The 15,472-nt window shown below is 40.2% G+C and overlaps 1 protein-coding gene across 1 annotated transcript; it reads right to left on the reverse strand.

Annotated features, from left to right (window-relative positions):
* Positions 1-1,102: 1,102 nt before the first annotated feature.
* ccdc3b (coiled-coil domain containing 3b) lies at positions 1,103-14,831 on the reverse strand. Its single transcript, XM_020086546.2, has 3 exons — positions 13,253-14,831; positions 8,037-8,211; positions 1,103-2,479 (listed from the first exon to the last, which is right to left on the reverse strand). The coding sequence occupies exons 1-3, from the start codon at positions 13,609-13,611 to the stop codon at positions 2,192-2,194; spliced, it is 822 nt and encodes a 273-aa protein (XP_019942105.1). The 5' UTR covers positions 13,612-14,831; the 3' UTR covers positions 1,103-2,191.
* Positions 14,832-15,472: the final 641 nt, after the last annotated feature.

Raw genomic sequence — 15,472 nt, forward strand, 5'->3', positions numbered from 1 at the left:
TACAAAAAAAGATGGAATCAGAGCATCCAGAGAAGAGTAAACATGAAACAAGACAAAGTAAATAAACCATGTCCACATATAGCCACGTCCTCTGGAAAGGACCACCACAGTGCAGTCCTCCTGCTTGACATCTGTTTTGCAGCTTGGCTGTGCACGGTGGTTTATGTTGAGAGAGCAGCGTGTGTATATCATCTTTGGCCGGAGTCCATGGGACTCTGACAGTTGGCTGTAGGCAAGGTCGTAAAGGTTGCAAAGGTTTTACTGGGCGAAGAAGACAACAACGAGGAGACAAGATGTGGAGGGTGGAGCTGTTCCCTGCAGCACTTTTCTCCGACGTCAAAGAGATAGGCAAGAACTTGTAAATGTCCCTTTCATATCCTGCTCTACCGCAGATAAATGCAGCGGGTGAGCTCCCGACATAAAATGTGTTTAAGATGTGTTTATTTTTTGGTTTTTCCTCTCTGTCTGACATGAAAACCATGCCCCTCGTCCCCTTGGTTTCATGCAACAGCACCATATGGAAGAAATTTGGTTCAGCTCTCCTGGAAATTGTGTTGAAATTTCCATCTGCCAAGAGGATTTCGTGTCTGAAATGTTCCTGTGTTCTAAGTGAAAGTGCAGCAGACTTAAACTAGACAGGAGTTTGACAGGAAGAGGTCAAAATAGGACCCTTTTATATTTTTAGGATTTATATTGCTTTTGAAAACATTTTTTTTTAAAGTTTTGATTTATCAGTGCTGAATCACACTAAAATATTGTGCATTCCAGAAAACATTTATCATTTCTGACTTGGCTATGCGGAAAACAGGAAACGTTGCATTGACATTTGAAACTTACTTGAATCGATCACAGCTGTTGCAGTAGTTGCTGTACTGCTGTTTGTCTAGACATTGTTTTTATCGACACTGTGGAAGAAAGTGATTTTAGAACATTTATAAGGATAACATCTATGAACAAAATAAATGAAGCAGAACGGGTTTAGTTTAGATATTATTATAACAGCACACTGGGAAACGATTTGCAATCTTTGAAATGACACTGAAAACCAAACATACGATTAATTTGCAGGTTAAAATCACTGACACCTAAAAACATCCACAAGTCTTGTAAAAGTTCATTTATTTATTAAAAAGAAACTACAATGACTGGTAACACAAATGATTATGCTATTGGCAAAGCAAACCACATGTTTATAGTTTAGAGAAAGCACAAAAATATATATATATAACAAAAGCAAATATAGAAAGTATAATGAAGCAAACTCTCATTTCTGACACAGAAAAAGCCTGTACCACGCCAGGCTCATTGGCTGGACTCAATGGGTGCTCAGCACCGTGTTTTCATTCAGTACAATTTGTGTTACATGTAGAAGAAATTGAAAAAATTCACTCTTGGGAAGCAGTTCACTGAATGTAAAGAATAACTAGTTTCTGAGGGTATAAATAGATGGAAAATAAAATGAAAACCAGGCAAAGGTAGAAAAGACTGATGATAGAATAGTGGGTCTTGCAGCATTTTATCTTTGCCACAGTTGCTCTTCTGTCTGTACACTCATATACACAGTCAAAGCATGTGTGTTTCTTCAGAGGAGAAGGGATAAACTCCATCCTGTGCTCTTCAGACCGGAAGATTAGACAGATTCCTCTACATTGATGTGGAGCATTTTAGTGACATTTCTGAAATAAGAAATTCAATTGCAACATTTAAACAATGCATTATGTGTCCAGCACAGAGAAAAAACGAATTATCAAGAAGAGATCCTTAATTTCAAATGCTTAAAAAATTATCCACATAATCCAACAATTCATCTGCCAGTTTGTAATGTTTGGAAAGGTTTGGAGAGTGATTGTGCTGCCACTGAATGAATCTAATGGAGACAGGTGACAGTTCACTGCAGAGGGACTGATCATATTGGACTAATGGCCCCAACTTTTTGTACAGAATAGTTTTACTGGCCCAGGTTTTACCAGGAAATAAAGACAACAGGTTGTTCAGCTGGGGTTTCATGAAATGTGTTACTTTTTTAAATAAACATATTAAATAGGAATGAAATTGTAATTGAAGTCAAATTTGTTACTTTCATCCACTCCTTGCTTGTGTCACCCCCCCCCCCCCCCCCCCCCTTCAACCACTCTGCTCTGTCACTGATGCTTCATAGGGAGTGAAAGTGGGTTAACAACAATAGAACTGTTTAGTTTTTCAGCTTCTTGGAAAGGACCTTTTTGGGTGAAGGGTTCTTCTGGTCCTGGGTAGTGTCCTGATCCGGATGGGGTGTCTTCGACTCGTAAAGCTGTTTGAGGTTGAGGGTCTGCTGCTCCTTTGAGGTTTCTCGTTGGGCCTGGCGCAGCAGACGCTTCATGGTCTTCACCTTTTCGCGCAGATGGCCGTTGGCTTTCTCCAAGGTCCGCACCTTCTGGGAGAGAGTCCTCACCCTCTCTTCCTCCTCGAAAAGGGCTTTCTGCACCGTGGAGCACAGCAACTGTGAAGAGAAGAAGATGTATACAGTAAATACAATCCATTTAAAAATGTACAGCCAAATTGCTTATTTAAAACCTCTATTTCTCATGCAAATTTTCATCCACCTGTAGTGTTGCTATGATGGAGTTACTAACAATATAGACTGTATATAAAATCATCCAGATATTAAAACCAAAATATCCTGGATATGAACTCTGCCATCTTTTAAATTTGGAGCCAGAAGCTGTGTCTCAATTCAGGGTGTGTAGACCACGTCGGTGGAACCGAAATCATAGGGTCTGGTCTTCTTATCGCGTCACTAGCTTGTCCCGCCCTCACTCTTCAGTCCATGAGTCCGTCTCAGCTGTCAGTCATAACTTTTCACCCTGTTCTCAGTCATCCAAGTCGTAGTCTCTTCAGAAGTTGTACAAATGTACATGGGCAACAGGACTTGCTTGTGTTTCTTGAAGATTTCTCATTCAAAAGGCATTTTTAGTTCAGAGCTAGTTAAAACCAAACTTACTGGAAACATTTGTGCTTAACTATACACAAGTGTGATAACATCTTTGAGGACTATTTATATTTATTTGCACTTTGAGTTTTTAATTTGATCCATGTCCGGTTCACTAAAATGGAAGAGGCAGGATTTATGACCTATATATTGCAGCCACCAAGGGGCAATCAGGATGCTTTGGCTTCACTTTTCCATCTTTACCGTGTATGATACAAAGTCATAAGACAGAGTTTAAACATAATTAAACATTAACCCTCCATTATATATATATATATATATATATATATATATATATATATATATAAAGATTTACAGTATATGTTCACTTATTAGCTAAGTTTAACACAACAGAAGACCATCTCTCTAAAGAAGCATCGACAGTTGCTCATGTTTCCACACAGTTCACAGCCTCCAGTGTTAGCCTATAATTTTGGACTAATAACGCAAGCGCTCTGAGCATATATATATATATATATATATATATATATATATATATATATATATATATCCCCCTGTTCCTCTTAGAGATGTGTCAGCTAAAATCAACTCATGTGGTTTCAGTGGTCTAAGTACAGAATTTCTCCTATTTCCTTATTTAACTTAAGAGTGTAATTTAGGACAACCCCCAAAAATGTGGGGAAAGTCTCCTTTTTCACCACATCCTTTGCAACACTGAGGATTAGATTTATCGTCATAGTTGGATATTTCTTGTGGTGTTTTGAAAAAAAAAAAAAAGAAAGTCATTCTCAGCTTCCAAACCAAAGTTTGGCACCTCACAAATGACTGATCATTGAGGTTCAGGTTGCTCTTTGCAATTTGCTGCTCTAAAGAGGCCAGGATCAACCTTTACTCAAGATTTCCCTCTGTGCCATTTGAGTGAAATTATACTTTTTATTCCGTCATGGCTCGCACTAAATACAGATGTCAGATTTGATGTATTTGTGTTACATTTATGACGTAAGACCTGACAGATATGCTGCTTTGATACTAAATGTTGAGAAAATTGCTGGCCTGCTCTTTTGGCAGACCACTAGTTCCAAAAGCTCATAGGTCTTTCAGCATATCCCACTGTTTGTATATGAATGAGTCAAAAAAAAACTTTAAGCCTTAAAAGGAAAGAGAACAGAAGGAAAAAGTCATGAAAATAATCACTAAGTATTTCTGAAATTAGACCTTCTTGCAGTGGAACAGTCTGTGGAAACAACATATCTAAAGAATTTAAGCGTTGCCATGTACAGTAAGTCTTTTTTTTTTTTGTGAACCAACTAAAGATAACTTAGCTTAGTTTCAGACTGTAGTTCCAGATATGGAGGAGAATTAAATCTTAGGTAAGGAAAGTGTGGAGACAACCTTCTCTGTTTCATAATACACCACTGTGAGATGAAACCCAACATGCCTGCGAACCTTCGACAGATGATCCAAAGGCCCGGACCTTTCCTAGGTGAAAAAAATGAGCTCCAGATGCCTGTGACTGCATGCCTGTCTGCCTGAGTGTGGATTTCCTCCACAGATCCTAACGCTTCCACATGGGCCAGCGTGAAACACTGATGTAAATTCCCCACCATCAGATAACAACCGCTGAGGGTTTTGAGGAAATGTTAAAAATGTGCTGCCGGCTGCCGGCCCACATCACTGGTTAGTACATTACTTTCTGTAATATAAGCCTCAGACTGTTCCCATGTGCTCTCACTTATGTCCCATAGGGATTTGAATGGGATATATAACTTTATAATGTAAAAGTTGAAGAATAAGAGCAGAACAATCAAGTTATGTAAAGCAGAAAATGAGAAATCCCAGTTTTTTGCACTCAGGTATGACTTAAACATGACACCTCCAGTTGGTTTCTATTTTCATGCATGCAGATGAATACTTATGTAATTGTCCGTGAAAATGTCTGGAGCCAATAATGATACAGACATACAATATAAACCTGCCTCTTTTATAAGCCTCATATGGACATAGTATAATGCCCTCATGTTGAGAACACTTGTTGATACCACATGTCTGGCATTAAGACATACACCTTTATGGGCATATTGTCATGAGACTGATGCTCCTGAGATTTATATAAAAAGTACAAAAGTACCATTTGTGTAACATTGTGATTTTCATATTATTCCATGAGCCAACTGCGCAAACAAAAAAAGTTGTGTTTCGTAAAGTTAATATTGCTGAAACAGCAACCAATCAGGTGAGACGCTGAAGCATGGGTCAGGCATCCAGAGCAGCAGAGATGAGATATAACATTACAAGTTTTGATTGAGAGCATTTTTTTTGGGATAAATATAGATATTTAAAGTACTAGTGGTAATTAAATCTCTCAGTCAGTGAAGAAAAATACACCTTGTCATATAAAATACAGCAGTGAGTATTTACCACTAGTCAAAAACATTTATAGTTTCTTAACTGATATTACTAAGATTTTATCAAGTGATTCACTTTTTATTTATTATTATGTATTTATTTCTGCATCTTCATGACACTGAGACAGTTTATCATAAAAAAGGGAGCGCTGAGGAGGGAATATTGACCTTTTTAATTCTAGTGTGCTCCAAGCTCCAAAAACACATAGGTCCCACATTCCCCACAATGCAACTCTGTAGACCCCCCTGCCAGGTAAATGCCCAAATCTATAAAAGCTCAGGCATGTTTTAGAGGCACCAAAGAGGATCCATGTGGTGCACCCTCAACAGGACTTTAACTTTGATGTGATCTATACTGATCTATTTTATCTTTTTGCAGGACGGAAGCTTCTGTTCTTTCCCATCTCGGAGGAAACCTTTCTAAGGAAAAGCAGATGGATGCTTGTGCATCCTGTGCTTTAACATAAAACTTTATTGCACCACGTTAATAGACACTGAAATTTTTACAACATGAGCAGCAGTTTGTTTTGTCTCAGTGTGCTGCTGACAAGTTGGGAGAGTCTCAGCAACCATTCACAGCTGATATTTCTCCATTATTGTCGAAACGAAAACTGTAAGAAAACCCAGCTTGTTAGTTTTATTGCTGATAAATGTTATGATGAATACAGGCCATTTGATTTACCGTGGTTTGGATGATGTGATGCATGTAGCATGATCTGCTCTAATGTGAGCTCATGTTTTTTTTGTCCAAACAACGGTTGCTCTGTGCCACAAAAAAAACCCGTCTGTTTTTATTTTTCAAAGAGGAAATCTAATCATGAGAATGATGTAAGAAATAGCACTGCTATCTAAACGCTGCTCCGTAATTATAATCACAGGCCTGACCCAAAAGTTTGTTGTTAATGGAAATACAAACCATGTTTTCATTCTCGTTACTTATGGCAGGTTTTTTTTTCTTTTATGAATCGTCAGCAAATGATTGGAAACAGACAGAAGAGGAATGACCTAAATCAGGGGGATTATGCCAATGGTTTAGATTCATTAAAGGGGATAAAGAAGTGGTGAGTGACTGGAAACCATTTATATACTGGCATGCGGCCTCAGAAACTATGGAGTTTACAGAGAGAAGGAGAACCAGGTGTTTGCCAAAGGTGTGTTTGTGCAAATGGGCTTTGATCAATGAAGCAGTGTCAGGGAGGTGATGACTGGAGCTCATGATTATTGATTCAGGTCATCTTTAAATGTTATATCCATCAATATGTGTGTAACAAGCTTTAGTGATTTTCAGAAACTCTCAGATACTCTCATGCTTTCTGTTCTCTCCTCATCAATCTGCAAGTGTGTAATCCAGGAGCTATTTTGTGATTAGGGGTCGTAATTTATTTTGTGGCGTTTTCACATACCCTGGTTCTAATTGAGTTAGTGATTTACTTCATTTCCATCAATTCCTTCAAAACAATCCCAGAAGAAAGTTACGGTTTTTCCAGTCATTCTGTGATTCATTTAATCTGATGGCTGCGACTAATAATGATTTTCATTATTGATAAATCCAAAGTGTAATATTTAAATCAATCAACTGTTCAATCAATAAATTGTGAAAACTGTCTTTTAAATAAAATCTATGATTCTTACATTTGTTTCATTATGAAAACATGTTTACATGTTAATCACATTATAACATCCTATTAAAGGTTTTCACAGCACTTTGAGATGGTTTTGTCCGTCAGTTACCAACTGTATGACGACTGTTCAGATATAAACGTAAAGTGGTGACACAAAATGTTGACATAAGTCATAATCACACTATGGTCTGTAACATGCAAGAGGAATAACAATGGCATTAGATGTAAACATCATAATCTAAATTATGTCTTATTCAGAATCAGAACTGCAATCAGTAAAGTGCATACCTTTGCCAAGGCCCAGCACTTCCCTTACATTGAAACAAGCTTTATAACTTAGGCCACAATACATTTCTCAGCTAAATAATAGTGATAGTTACTGGTTTCTAAATTCTATTTGATACCATAGCGGCTGATATTTTTTACCCATACTGCATCCCTCCATTTGACAAGTAGTGCATAACGCATAAAATAAAACAAAATAAAAAGATGTTGATTAACACATGCTTGTCCATGTAGTCAATAGTGGTCAAGTAGGAACTAGATTTTTACAAAGAAAAAAAGAATGTGTAATGACGATATGGTTCCATTGATACTTCTCTTCATACTCCACCATAAGTCTGACAGTGTTATAACCAGTCAAAAACTATTATCTCCATATGATGTCAGTCAAACATTAGATCTTTTGTCTTTGAGCATTAGAAAATATTCTATTAAAAAACCAACATGGTTTACCAAAGCATTGTAAATAATGAAATTATTCCTTTAAACACAGTGAGTTCTTTGTCCCACTGAAACCTCGGGAAATGTGTATTTGGTTTGCCATGCCTTAAGAACGTATTAAGCTTGCCAGCCTCTTTGTAATATTCCTTTGAAAACAACAGCATGTAATATTGACTCCTTTTTTGTGTGCACCACAATACTCGTGCTATTCAGGATTATTGAACTCTTTCCTTTGAGTGCGTGTGAATATGTATTATACTAACAATAGACGTCCACACTGAATGTGAAACAGACAACTTCAAAAGAATCAGACATTTTATCACTGGTCTATGCTGGTGTTTGCGAGCAGCCACGTACCCTGCTGTCCTCCTGAGCCTCCCACTCCGGGGTGAAGGTGTGGACCTGAGTGCCGGGCGTGCAATTGGAAAACTGGAAGAGGCTGGCAAACATGCGATGATTGTCTGCAGTGTCGGGAAAGATGGGGTCCTGGAAATTCACTCCATGAGGGACAATGTTGTAGTTCTCATCCATCCTGCTTTGCAGAAAGGGAAAAGAGTGGTTTGAGAAAAATAACATCTACAAACATTTAACCATTTGGAAAAAAACAGACACAGATGCTTTTGCATCTCTGGTAAAACCAAAGTTGTAAAAGAGGTTCAACCTTTTAATCATTGTTTCGGTAAGGCTCTATAGCAGCAAACAAAGTTGGTACACACATGTCAACAGTAAAAGATGGAACGTTTTGGAACAAAACACCCAAACATTTATTTTTATGCAGAATTGCTAACAGACCCTGGTCTATTTTTCAAATTTAAGCATTATAGATGATTCAAGCCAACAAATTACAAGCCAAAATGATCCACTGTGCATGTTTTATATCTTCTCCTTCAGTGTGTGTGTGTGTATTTGAGGGAGGAAGCAGCAGCTTTTTTTCAATACATCTGGATTCCATCTAAACATCCCTCAAGGGACATCAAAAGTTTGGTTGTGCCTATCAGAAATGGTGTGTGGGTGTACGTGTGTGTGTGGGTGGGTGGGTGAGTGTGTGTGTGTGTGTGTGTGTGTGTGTGTGTGTGTGTGTGTGCGTTCATGCGTTGAAAGAGTAAGAAGAAAGCTAACATTTTCCCTCAACAGAGAGAGGTCAAAGGTCAAATGTAAGCATAGTAAACAGGAGGTTGGAAGAAGTGTGGATCTATGTGAACTTGTCTGGATTTTACTGCAATGGAAAAAATAAGTGAACGCAAGAAAAGTCACACAAAACCCTTTTTTTTTATAGCATCATACGTAGTAAAATCTGCTTTGGGGCTCTGTATTCCACTGTTTTCTTTTGATGGTGAATTCAAAAATCTTGAGGAGTGAGATATAGTCTGGGGTTTTCACGGCGAACATTTGGCTGAAGCAGCAGTACTCAATCTGTCTAATTTTAAGGTCCAGGGGGAAATCGTCCTCGTTGGTTTTCTCTTCATGCTGCGGCTCTGATTTGCCCTGTCCCGAGAGCTTATACTCATGATTGATTGGAAAAACTGTTTTACTTCGAGACAGTGTTGTTGAGGCTTTTGTAACAGGAAATGGACACCCACTGGAGACTGCAATGGGAACCTTCCAGTTTTGGCTTAATACAGTGGCTAATGTTGCAGACATCTCCTCTCTTGCTCGGTATGAGTATTTGGGTGCAATGTTGCCGAGTAACACATCAGATAGAAGCAAACAGCACTTTTCTCATGAGAAGTACAGGCAATAGAAAATTGTTTTGATGCATCTATGTAACATACAATCCCAGTGGCTCAGTGATAATATGAGTGAAGTGTTTGGAAATGCTTTAATATCTAATGCCCATCGATACCCATACATCCTTTGTGCAAAGGAGATTGTGGGAAAACATTTTCAGGGGATTGCCCTCCGTCACATTTGCCAACAGAACACTGCATCTGTTTACTGGAGTAATTATTGCCTCTTAATCACCATCAGGTCTGCACTTAAACAGAGCTCTGTGGTGGTAACAGCTCCAGGATATGGAGCTGTTTACAGGAATAAAGTCCGGATGTTTTCACCATCACAACTGGGGGACGGCAAAGTCGCGCCTGGGGGTGTGATTAACTGAAACCTGCAGTGAAAATCTTCTAAATAAAAGCCTTCTTTCGCCAACACCCCACTCAACAATACATAATCACTACTGGATCTGCTTCCTCTCCCTGTTTCATACTTGATATCGGCTTATTCTTCTTTGTTTGGTTGAATGGCAGTACATACACCTGTTACAAGGGCAAACCACCCACACTCAGACTTGTTTCTCTTCAGATCCTATAAATCTGTCACCTTTGCAACCAGTGTTGTGCATGAACATCTTCATTGAACACTGAACTGAACAAATCAGTTTACAAATGATGAACGTGGAGTGAACACCATTCGTGTTCACATTCATTTTTTTAATCAAGAGAAATACCAGGAGCAGGCGAAAACACACACACAGGCCCGGGGGCTCCTCCCCCACCCACTCACTCACAGAGGTGAGAGGAGCGTTCACGTGAAGCAGGTCAGTGGTTTTGTTGAAGAACAGTGGAAACCAACAGTGACAATACAGAGTTTCTCTTTGGTTGGTTTGAAGCTGGAGTTTCTGTGTCCTCCTCCACTCTGACCTGCTCTCACTTGGTGAATCATGTTTACTTAATAAACACATTTAAACTTGAACCAACTACAATCATTTGACGATACAAATCACACAAACACATACAAGGATGCACACAGAAACGTTAGTACTGGCAGCTATATTGTTTATCAAAGGTTATAAAAGCTGTAACTCTGCCTCTGTGTATTCTTCATGAAAATCTTCAACACACTTCTTCTTCCCTTACTCTGTCCATTATGCAAGTGTGATTTTTTTGCGTATATGATGTGTAACACACACTGTAAAAAATACTTTTGATGTTGGCCCTGCTGCAGACCCTCATGTGGGACAGCCAAAGATTAAACTAGAGGAATGCTTTATAGTGCCCCCCCCCCCCCCCCTTTATTTCTCTATGAATATCTAAGTCTTCATCTGTTTGAGAGAAAAAGCAGAATGTGAGGGAAATATCAGAAAGGCCTGTCAGCACACGTTGGCTTCATCAAATGGTATTCTGCTTTATTTCATCAGTGCCGGGCAGAACAAGGTGATCCACCGCTGGCTGTGCTGATAACTCTGAGGTGTGATACTTTGTAGGTTTACCTTCAAGCTGTTGGGAAATGTCTGGAGCTGTAATTACACTGGCAGGAATGCAACAGACGTAGTGTTTTTTGAAATCTGAGAGGAAACATTGGCAGGTTATTAAAACACATTATTAATCTGAAATCAATATATCATCAGCTACGGATTAAAAGAGAAAGAGGGCGGGTTGTGCCACAGCCATCTGACTGTAGATTGTTTTTATTTCTGTTCTGATCTCAGCACAGGTATTGAAAGTGGCTGGTTTGTATTAGAGAGACAAAGAGGAGGTGAAGTCCAGTCTGTGGATTTTATGTTTTATCCTGTGGCATAAAACAATGCCACCAGGGTCTCGAAACAACAGCCATTGACGAACCATTCAGGCTTTAACATTTTATTTCAGGACATCAAACATAAAGTCCCCAAGCAGTTTCTGCTGGCAGTCTCTCCATGTGTGTCCCCTCTATCAGCTTCGCTCATGTGTATCTGAGTCCTTGTGTCTCTGTGTATCTCCCATGTGTGTCCCTTGAGTGTGTCTCTCTGTGGCAGCTGCTGCCTTTTGAATACAGGGAGAGTTGATTGGCCAACTAGTCTGAGCTGTGCCAATCCCCTCACCCTGGTTCACCTGGAGGTGCTCACTGATCCACTTCCACATGCCCCCATCACCGAATTCAGGTCAAGGAGCCAACTGGCCTGACCTGAATCGTAGCCGTGCTGCAGACAGGAACAGCAGTGGTCAGCACCGTCTTCCTCTCCGCCTGCCTCTGGAGAGCCTCCAGCCACAGTCTGTTCACTGCTGCCTGCATTGTACATGGCCATGTACTCCTCCACCACTCGTACAAGTGCCATCTCCTTCTGCAGGTCCTTGTCTCTGGCTGCGTAGAGCCCCATGTTGGGTGACACTGTGGCAATTGACGATGCCACTGGGGTCTCCCACACACAGCCAGAGACGAAACCGTTGCTTTTCAGCATATTTTTATTAAATCAACACACTCACAAAAAGTCAACTTAAAGTGCCGGTAGTTTCTGCTGCCATCTAAGCTTTGCAGCTTGGCACTGACCGTGTCTCTCATCACGTTTCCCTCCTCGGCAGCCCTGCTGCTGCCTTTTGTACCAGAGGATCAATCAGCCAACAGCCCTCTGCTGCACTGATTACTCCTCTCGTACCGGTGGAGGTGCTCTCTGAGCCACCTCTGTGCCAACATATCCATAATACGTTACCCAAGCCTCTGGCCTACACACACATTGTACACATGGACATACTGTACATCTAGGCCTACGTCGGATCTCAACAACGTTTCATAATTGCCCTTTTCTGGAAATTTCCCAATTACTTTTAATTTCTTTCCTTTAGTTAAAACATTTAACTTTCATAATGTTTCCCTTTGTCAGATGGCTCCCAGGCTCAGGGAGATCAAATAGTGAAGCAAGTGATGATGTAATTTAAGTGTATGACTTAGAGACATCTGGAGGTCCTTGTCTCCACAGTCTTTTACCACATGGTCCAATCCCAAACTACTATGAAATGTACATTTGTGTTTCTGCTCTTTCACATTCAAATGTTTGTTTCCTTTTCTTTTTGGTTCCCACTGAATGTCCAGTTTTGATGGATTAGCTGTAATGAACTGGCTACAGTAGACTGAATATGTCAACATCATCAAATTAGGATTTTACGCGATTCCAAAGCTCAATGATGTCAACATTGTTATCACAGACCTAACATTACTTACCCTACTGTGTCTCATATTAATAGGGTCTGTCAAACATTTCCGTACCTATTATATATCAAATATCATTATCACTCACTGACTTTTTGCCAAGTAAAACATTCTACAGATAAAGGATTCAGAAAATGTCAGATTTTCATTTCTTTGTTGATACTAAACAGCAAAGTGAAGTTTATTCTGGCTGTGAGACATGACTGGATGATAGGGAACAAGTGAGTCATGTCTTAGCAACAGAGACAAACTAATAACTAGAAACCTTACCCACATTTATAAGTGTGCATGAATCCATGTGGAAGAGTTTAACTGATCCACCTAACTGAATGGGTGTTTATTTAGTCTGATACATATATTTTCTGGTATTGCTTATACTTGGAAAAAAGGAAAATGTTGGCCCAACATAGACAATTACTTCAATAAATATAAACAATTTAAAACGTAAAAAGTTAAAAGTTAAATTAATTTAATTGCTTACACAATTTGAAAGAACTTGTGTGTTACCATTTTTAAGTGGGTAACAAATTGTGTTTTTTTCCCAGTGTAATAAATATGAGCTGAATCTTTTCACTCTTTCTGGATGGGATGAACAAAACTCAATGCCTCTGTGACAACACATAATTCTTATGTTTTGTTTAAACAGCGAACACCAGGGACGTGTTGAGTCTCACCTGAGGAAGAAGTAGTAGTTGTTGTCTTTGGTGACACTGTAGGAGAAGCAGGGGAAGTATCCCAGGCCGGTGACATTGAACCTGGAGCCGGCAGGGACCTCCAGCATACTGCCCCACGCCTGGTCGCACAGCAACTCGATCTCTGCAGAGAAGAGCAGGTCGGTGTCGTGCTGCCACGGCAGGTAGTTGTACATACTGTACGACTCCTTGTGCAGCGCCAGCACCTTGGCAAAGACGATGATCTCCGCCAGCTCGGCCCGGCAAGCTTCCGTCTGCGGTCTCCAGTCGTGGGGCAGCTGACACCCCCAGCTCCCACCGGGACCCGCCGCCACCAAGACCAGCACCACAATAATCCACATGATCCGGCACAGAGTGGGACGTCTGCTGGGTCACTGAGGCGCACGAAGGCGCACTATGGTTGCTGATGGATGAAGTCAGGAAAAGAGAAAAAAATATGCAGGTTTTTTTGTTTTTTTTTACACCGTGCACATCCTTCCAGCAAACCTACTGATATTCACAATTGAAGCCCAGGACCGATGGTGACTTATCTGGGGTCCCTGCTCTCTGCGTAAAAACCATCGGTGGAGCAGCCCAATCACAGCAGCATCCCCTGCAAAAACTTCACCTCTCACCTTAGAAAGGGAAATGAGACCAGGAGGAGCAAATGCGTTCAAACCTGTGTGAAATATAAAAAAACAAAACTCTATACAAAACTCAACAAATCCTCCAGCTCCAGTGTTCAGAGATGATGTCGCATTTGGTTCATGCAGCAAAACCCCTTTGTGATTTCTTTACAGCTATGTGATAAAACACTGAGGTTAGAATTCAAACTTGATCAGGAGCGTCCTCTAGTGACGATCCGCAGGTATAGACTCGTGTGCTGATCAGCTGATAGAAACCAGCCATTGTTTTTGAAAGACAGTGAGAACCTCAGGGTCAAAAGCTGCTAGAAATCACCCAGGGACAAAGTTAATGGACCAGTGGCACAATGGACGAGGCTTTTGGCCCATGGATCAGATGATCCCAGGGTTGAGTCTCTACTGACTCAATGGGACACATTCAGTAACCTGTACGAGACTGTATTCAAAAAGCAAAACACATCATAAGGGCCAATATGAGTTTTATGTGCATGGGTTTATTGATTTAGTTCAGTCCGTCGTTTTATGTCCAAAGTGAACTAGAACCACACTTTTATCAGGTGAGTGAGTTAGTTCCATGAGGTAATGGACTTCATATGTCACATTGTGTTTGAGATACAACAACCATCTCTGGGTGGCAGCATTATCAAGCAAATCATCAATTATTATTATTATTATTATCAACTACTCAAAGCATTTTGCAATATAAGCCACATTCCCACATACAGTACATTCATACAGCATATACGCTGAGCTTTTTCTATTTATCATTATTCACACACTGGCAATTTGGGGTTCAGTATCTTGCTGGAGGACCCAGGGATCAAGCCACCAATTTTCTTGTCCGTGCATGACCCGCTCTACCCCCTGAGCCACAGCTGCTACAACATTGTTACATCTATATAAGTATTAATATTATTGTATGTATTACAACCAGTCTCACAGCAACCCAACTGCCCCCCCCCCCTTTCCCCTCTTTCCCACCCACCTCCCCATGCTAAGTACCTTGAGATAATATATGTTATGACAGGTACTTTACTGATTAAATTGCACATTTAACACAGTAAAGCTACAGGCGGTGGGTGCAGGGTTTTACTTGATGGGCATTTGTTACAATAATCCTAGTTTTTCATTTTCGTACACTTCTTACAACAGAAGTAACGTTGCACTCAGTCTTAACGGTGGAGCTCAGGACTGGAAACTTTAACTGGTAAGCTCCTGAGATGGGTCTGTGAGTTCAGGCAGGTTATACTCACTACAGAAGCTTGTGGGTCAGTGCAAATGAGTCAGATGATGCATGATCTTGACATATCTTATATCTCGAGATATCTTATTGACATTTATGTCTCCACTGAGAAGTAGAGTTTGTACAACTTGGATTAGATACATTATCATCAGAGCACAGTGACCTCAAATGAAATCTCTAAATCAAAACACTTTAGCTGTCTTAACAGAGGAGAACCTGGCAAAACTTCTGACCCCTGGTAATTCAGGGTTCAGTATCTTGCACGAGGACACTTCAGCATGCAGATGGGGAAGATTGGCCATAGCTGCCCCTATTAGCTTCTGCCCCCTGCTGTAT

The sequence above is a fragment of the Paralichthys olivaceus genome, chromosome 2, assembly GCF_024713975.1.
Source record: "Paralichthys olivaceus isolate ysfri-2021 chromosome 2, ASM2471397v2, whole genome shotgun sequence".
NCBI classification, from domain to species: Eukaryota; Metazoa; Chordata; class Actinopteri; order Pleuronectiformes; family Paralichthyidae; genus Paralichthys; species Paralichthys olivaceus.

Excerpts from the sequence above, each read along its gene's own strand:
- ccdc3b (XM_020086546.2), bottom strand. The coding sequence starts at position 13,611 with ATGTGGATTATTGTGGTGCTGGTCTTGGTGGCGGCGGGTCCCGGTGGG. Across the intron at positions 8,212-13,252 it reads AACTACTACTTCTTCCTCAG|GATGGATGAGAACTACAACA; the intron begins GTGAGACTCAAC and ends TCTGCAAAGCAG. Across the intron at positions 2,480-8,036 it reads AGGCTCAGGAGGACAGCAGG|TTGCTGTGCTCCACGGTGCA; the intron begins GTACGTGGCTGC and ends TTCTCTTCACAG.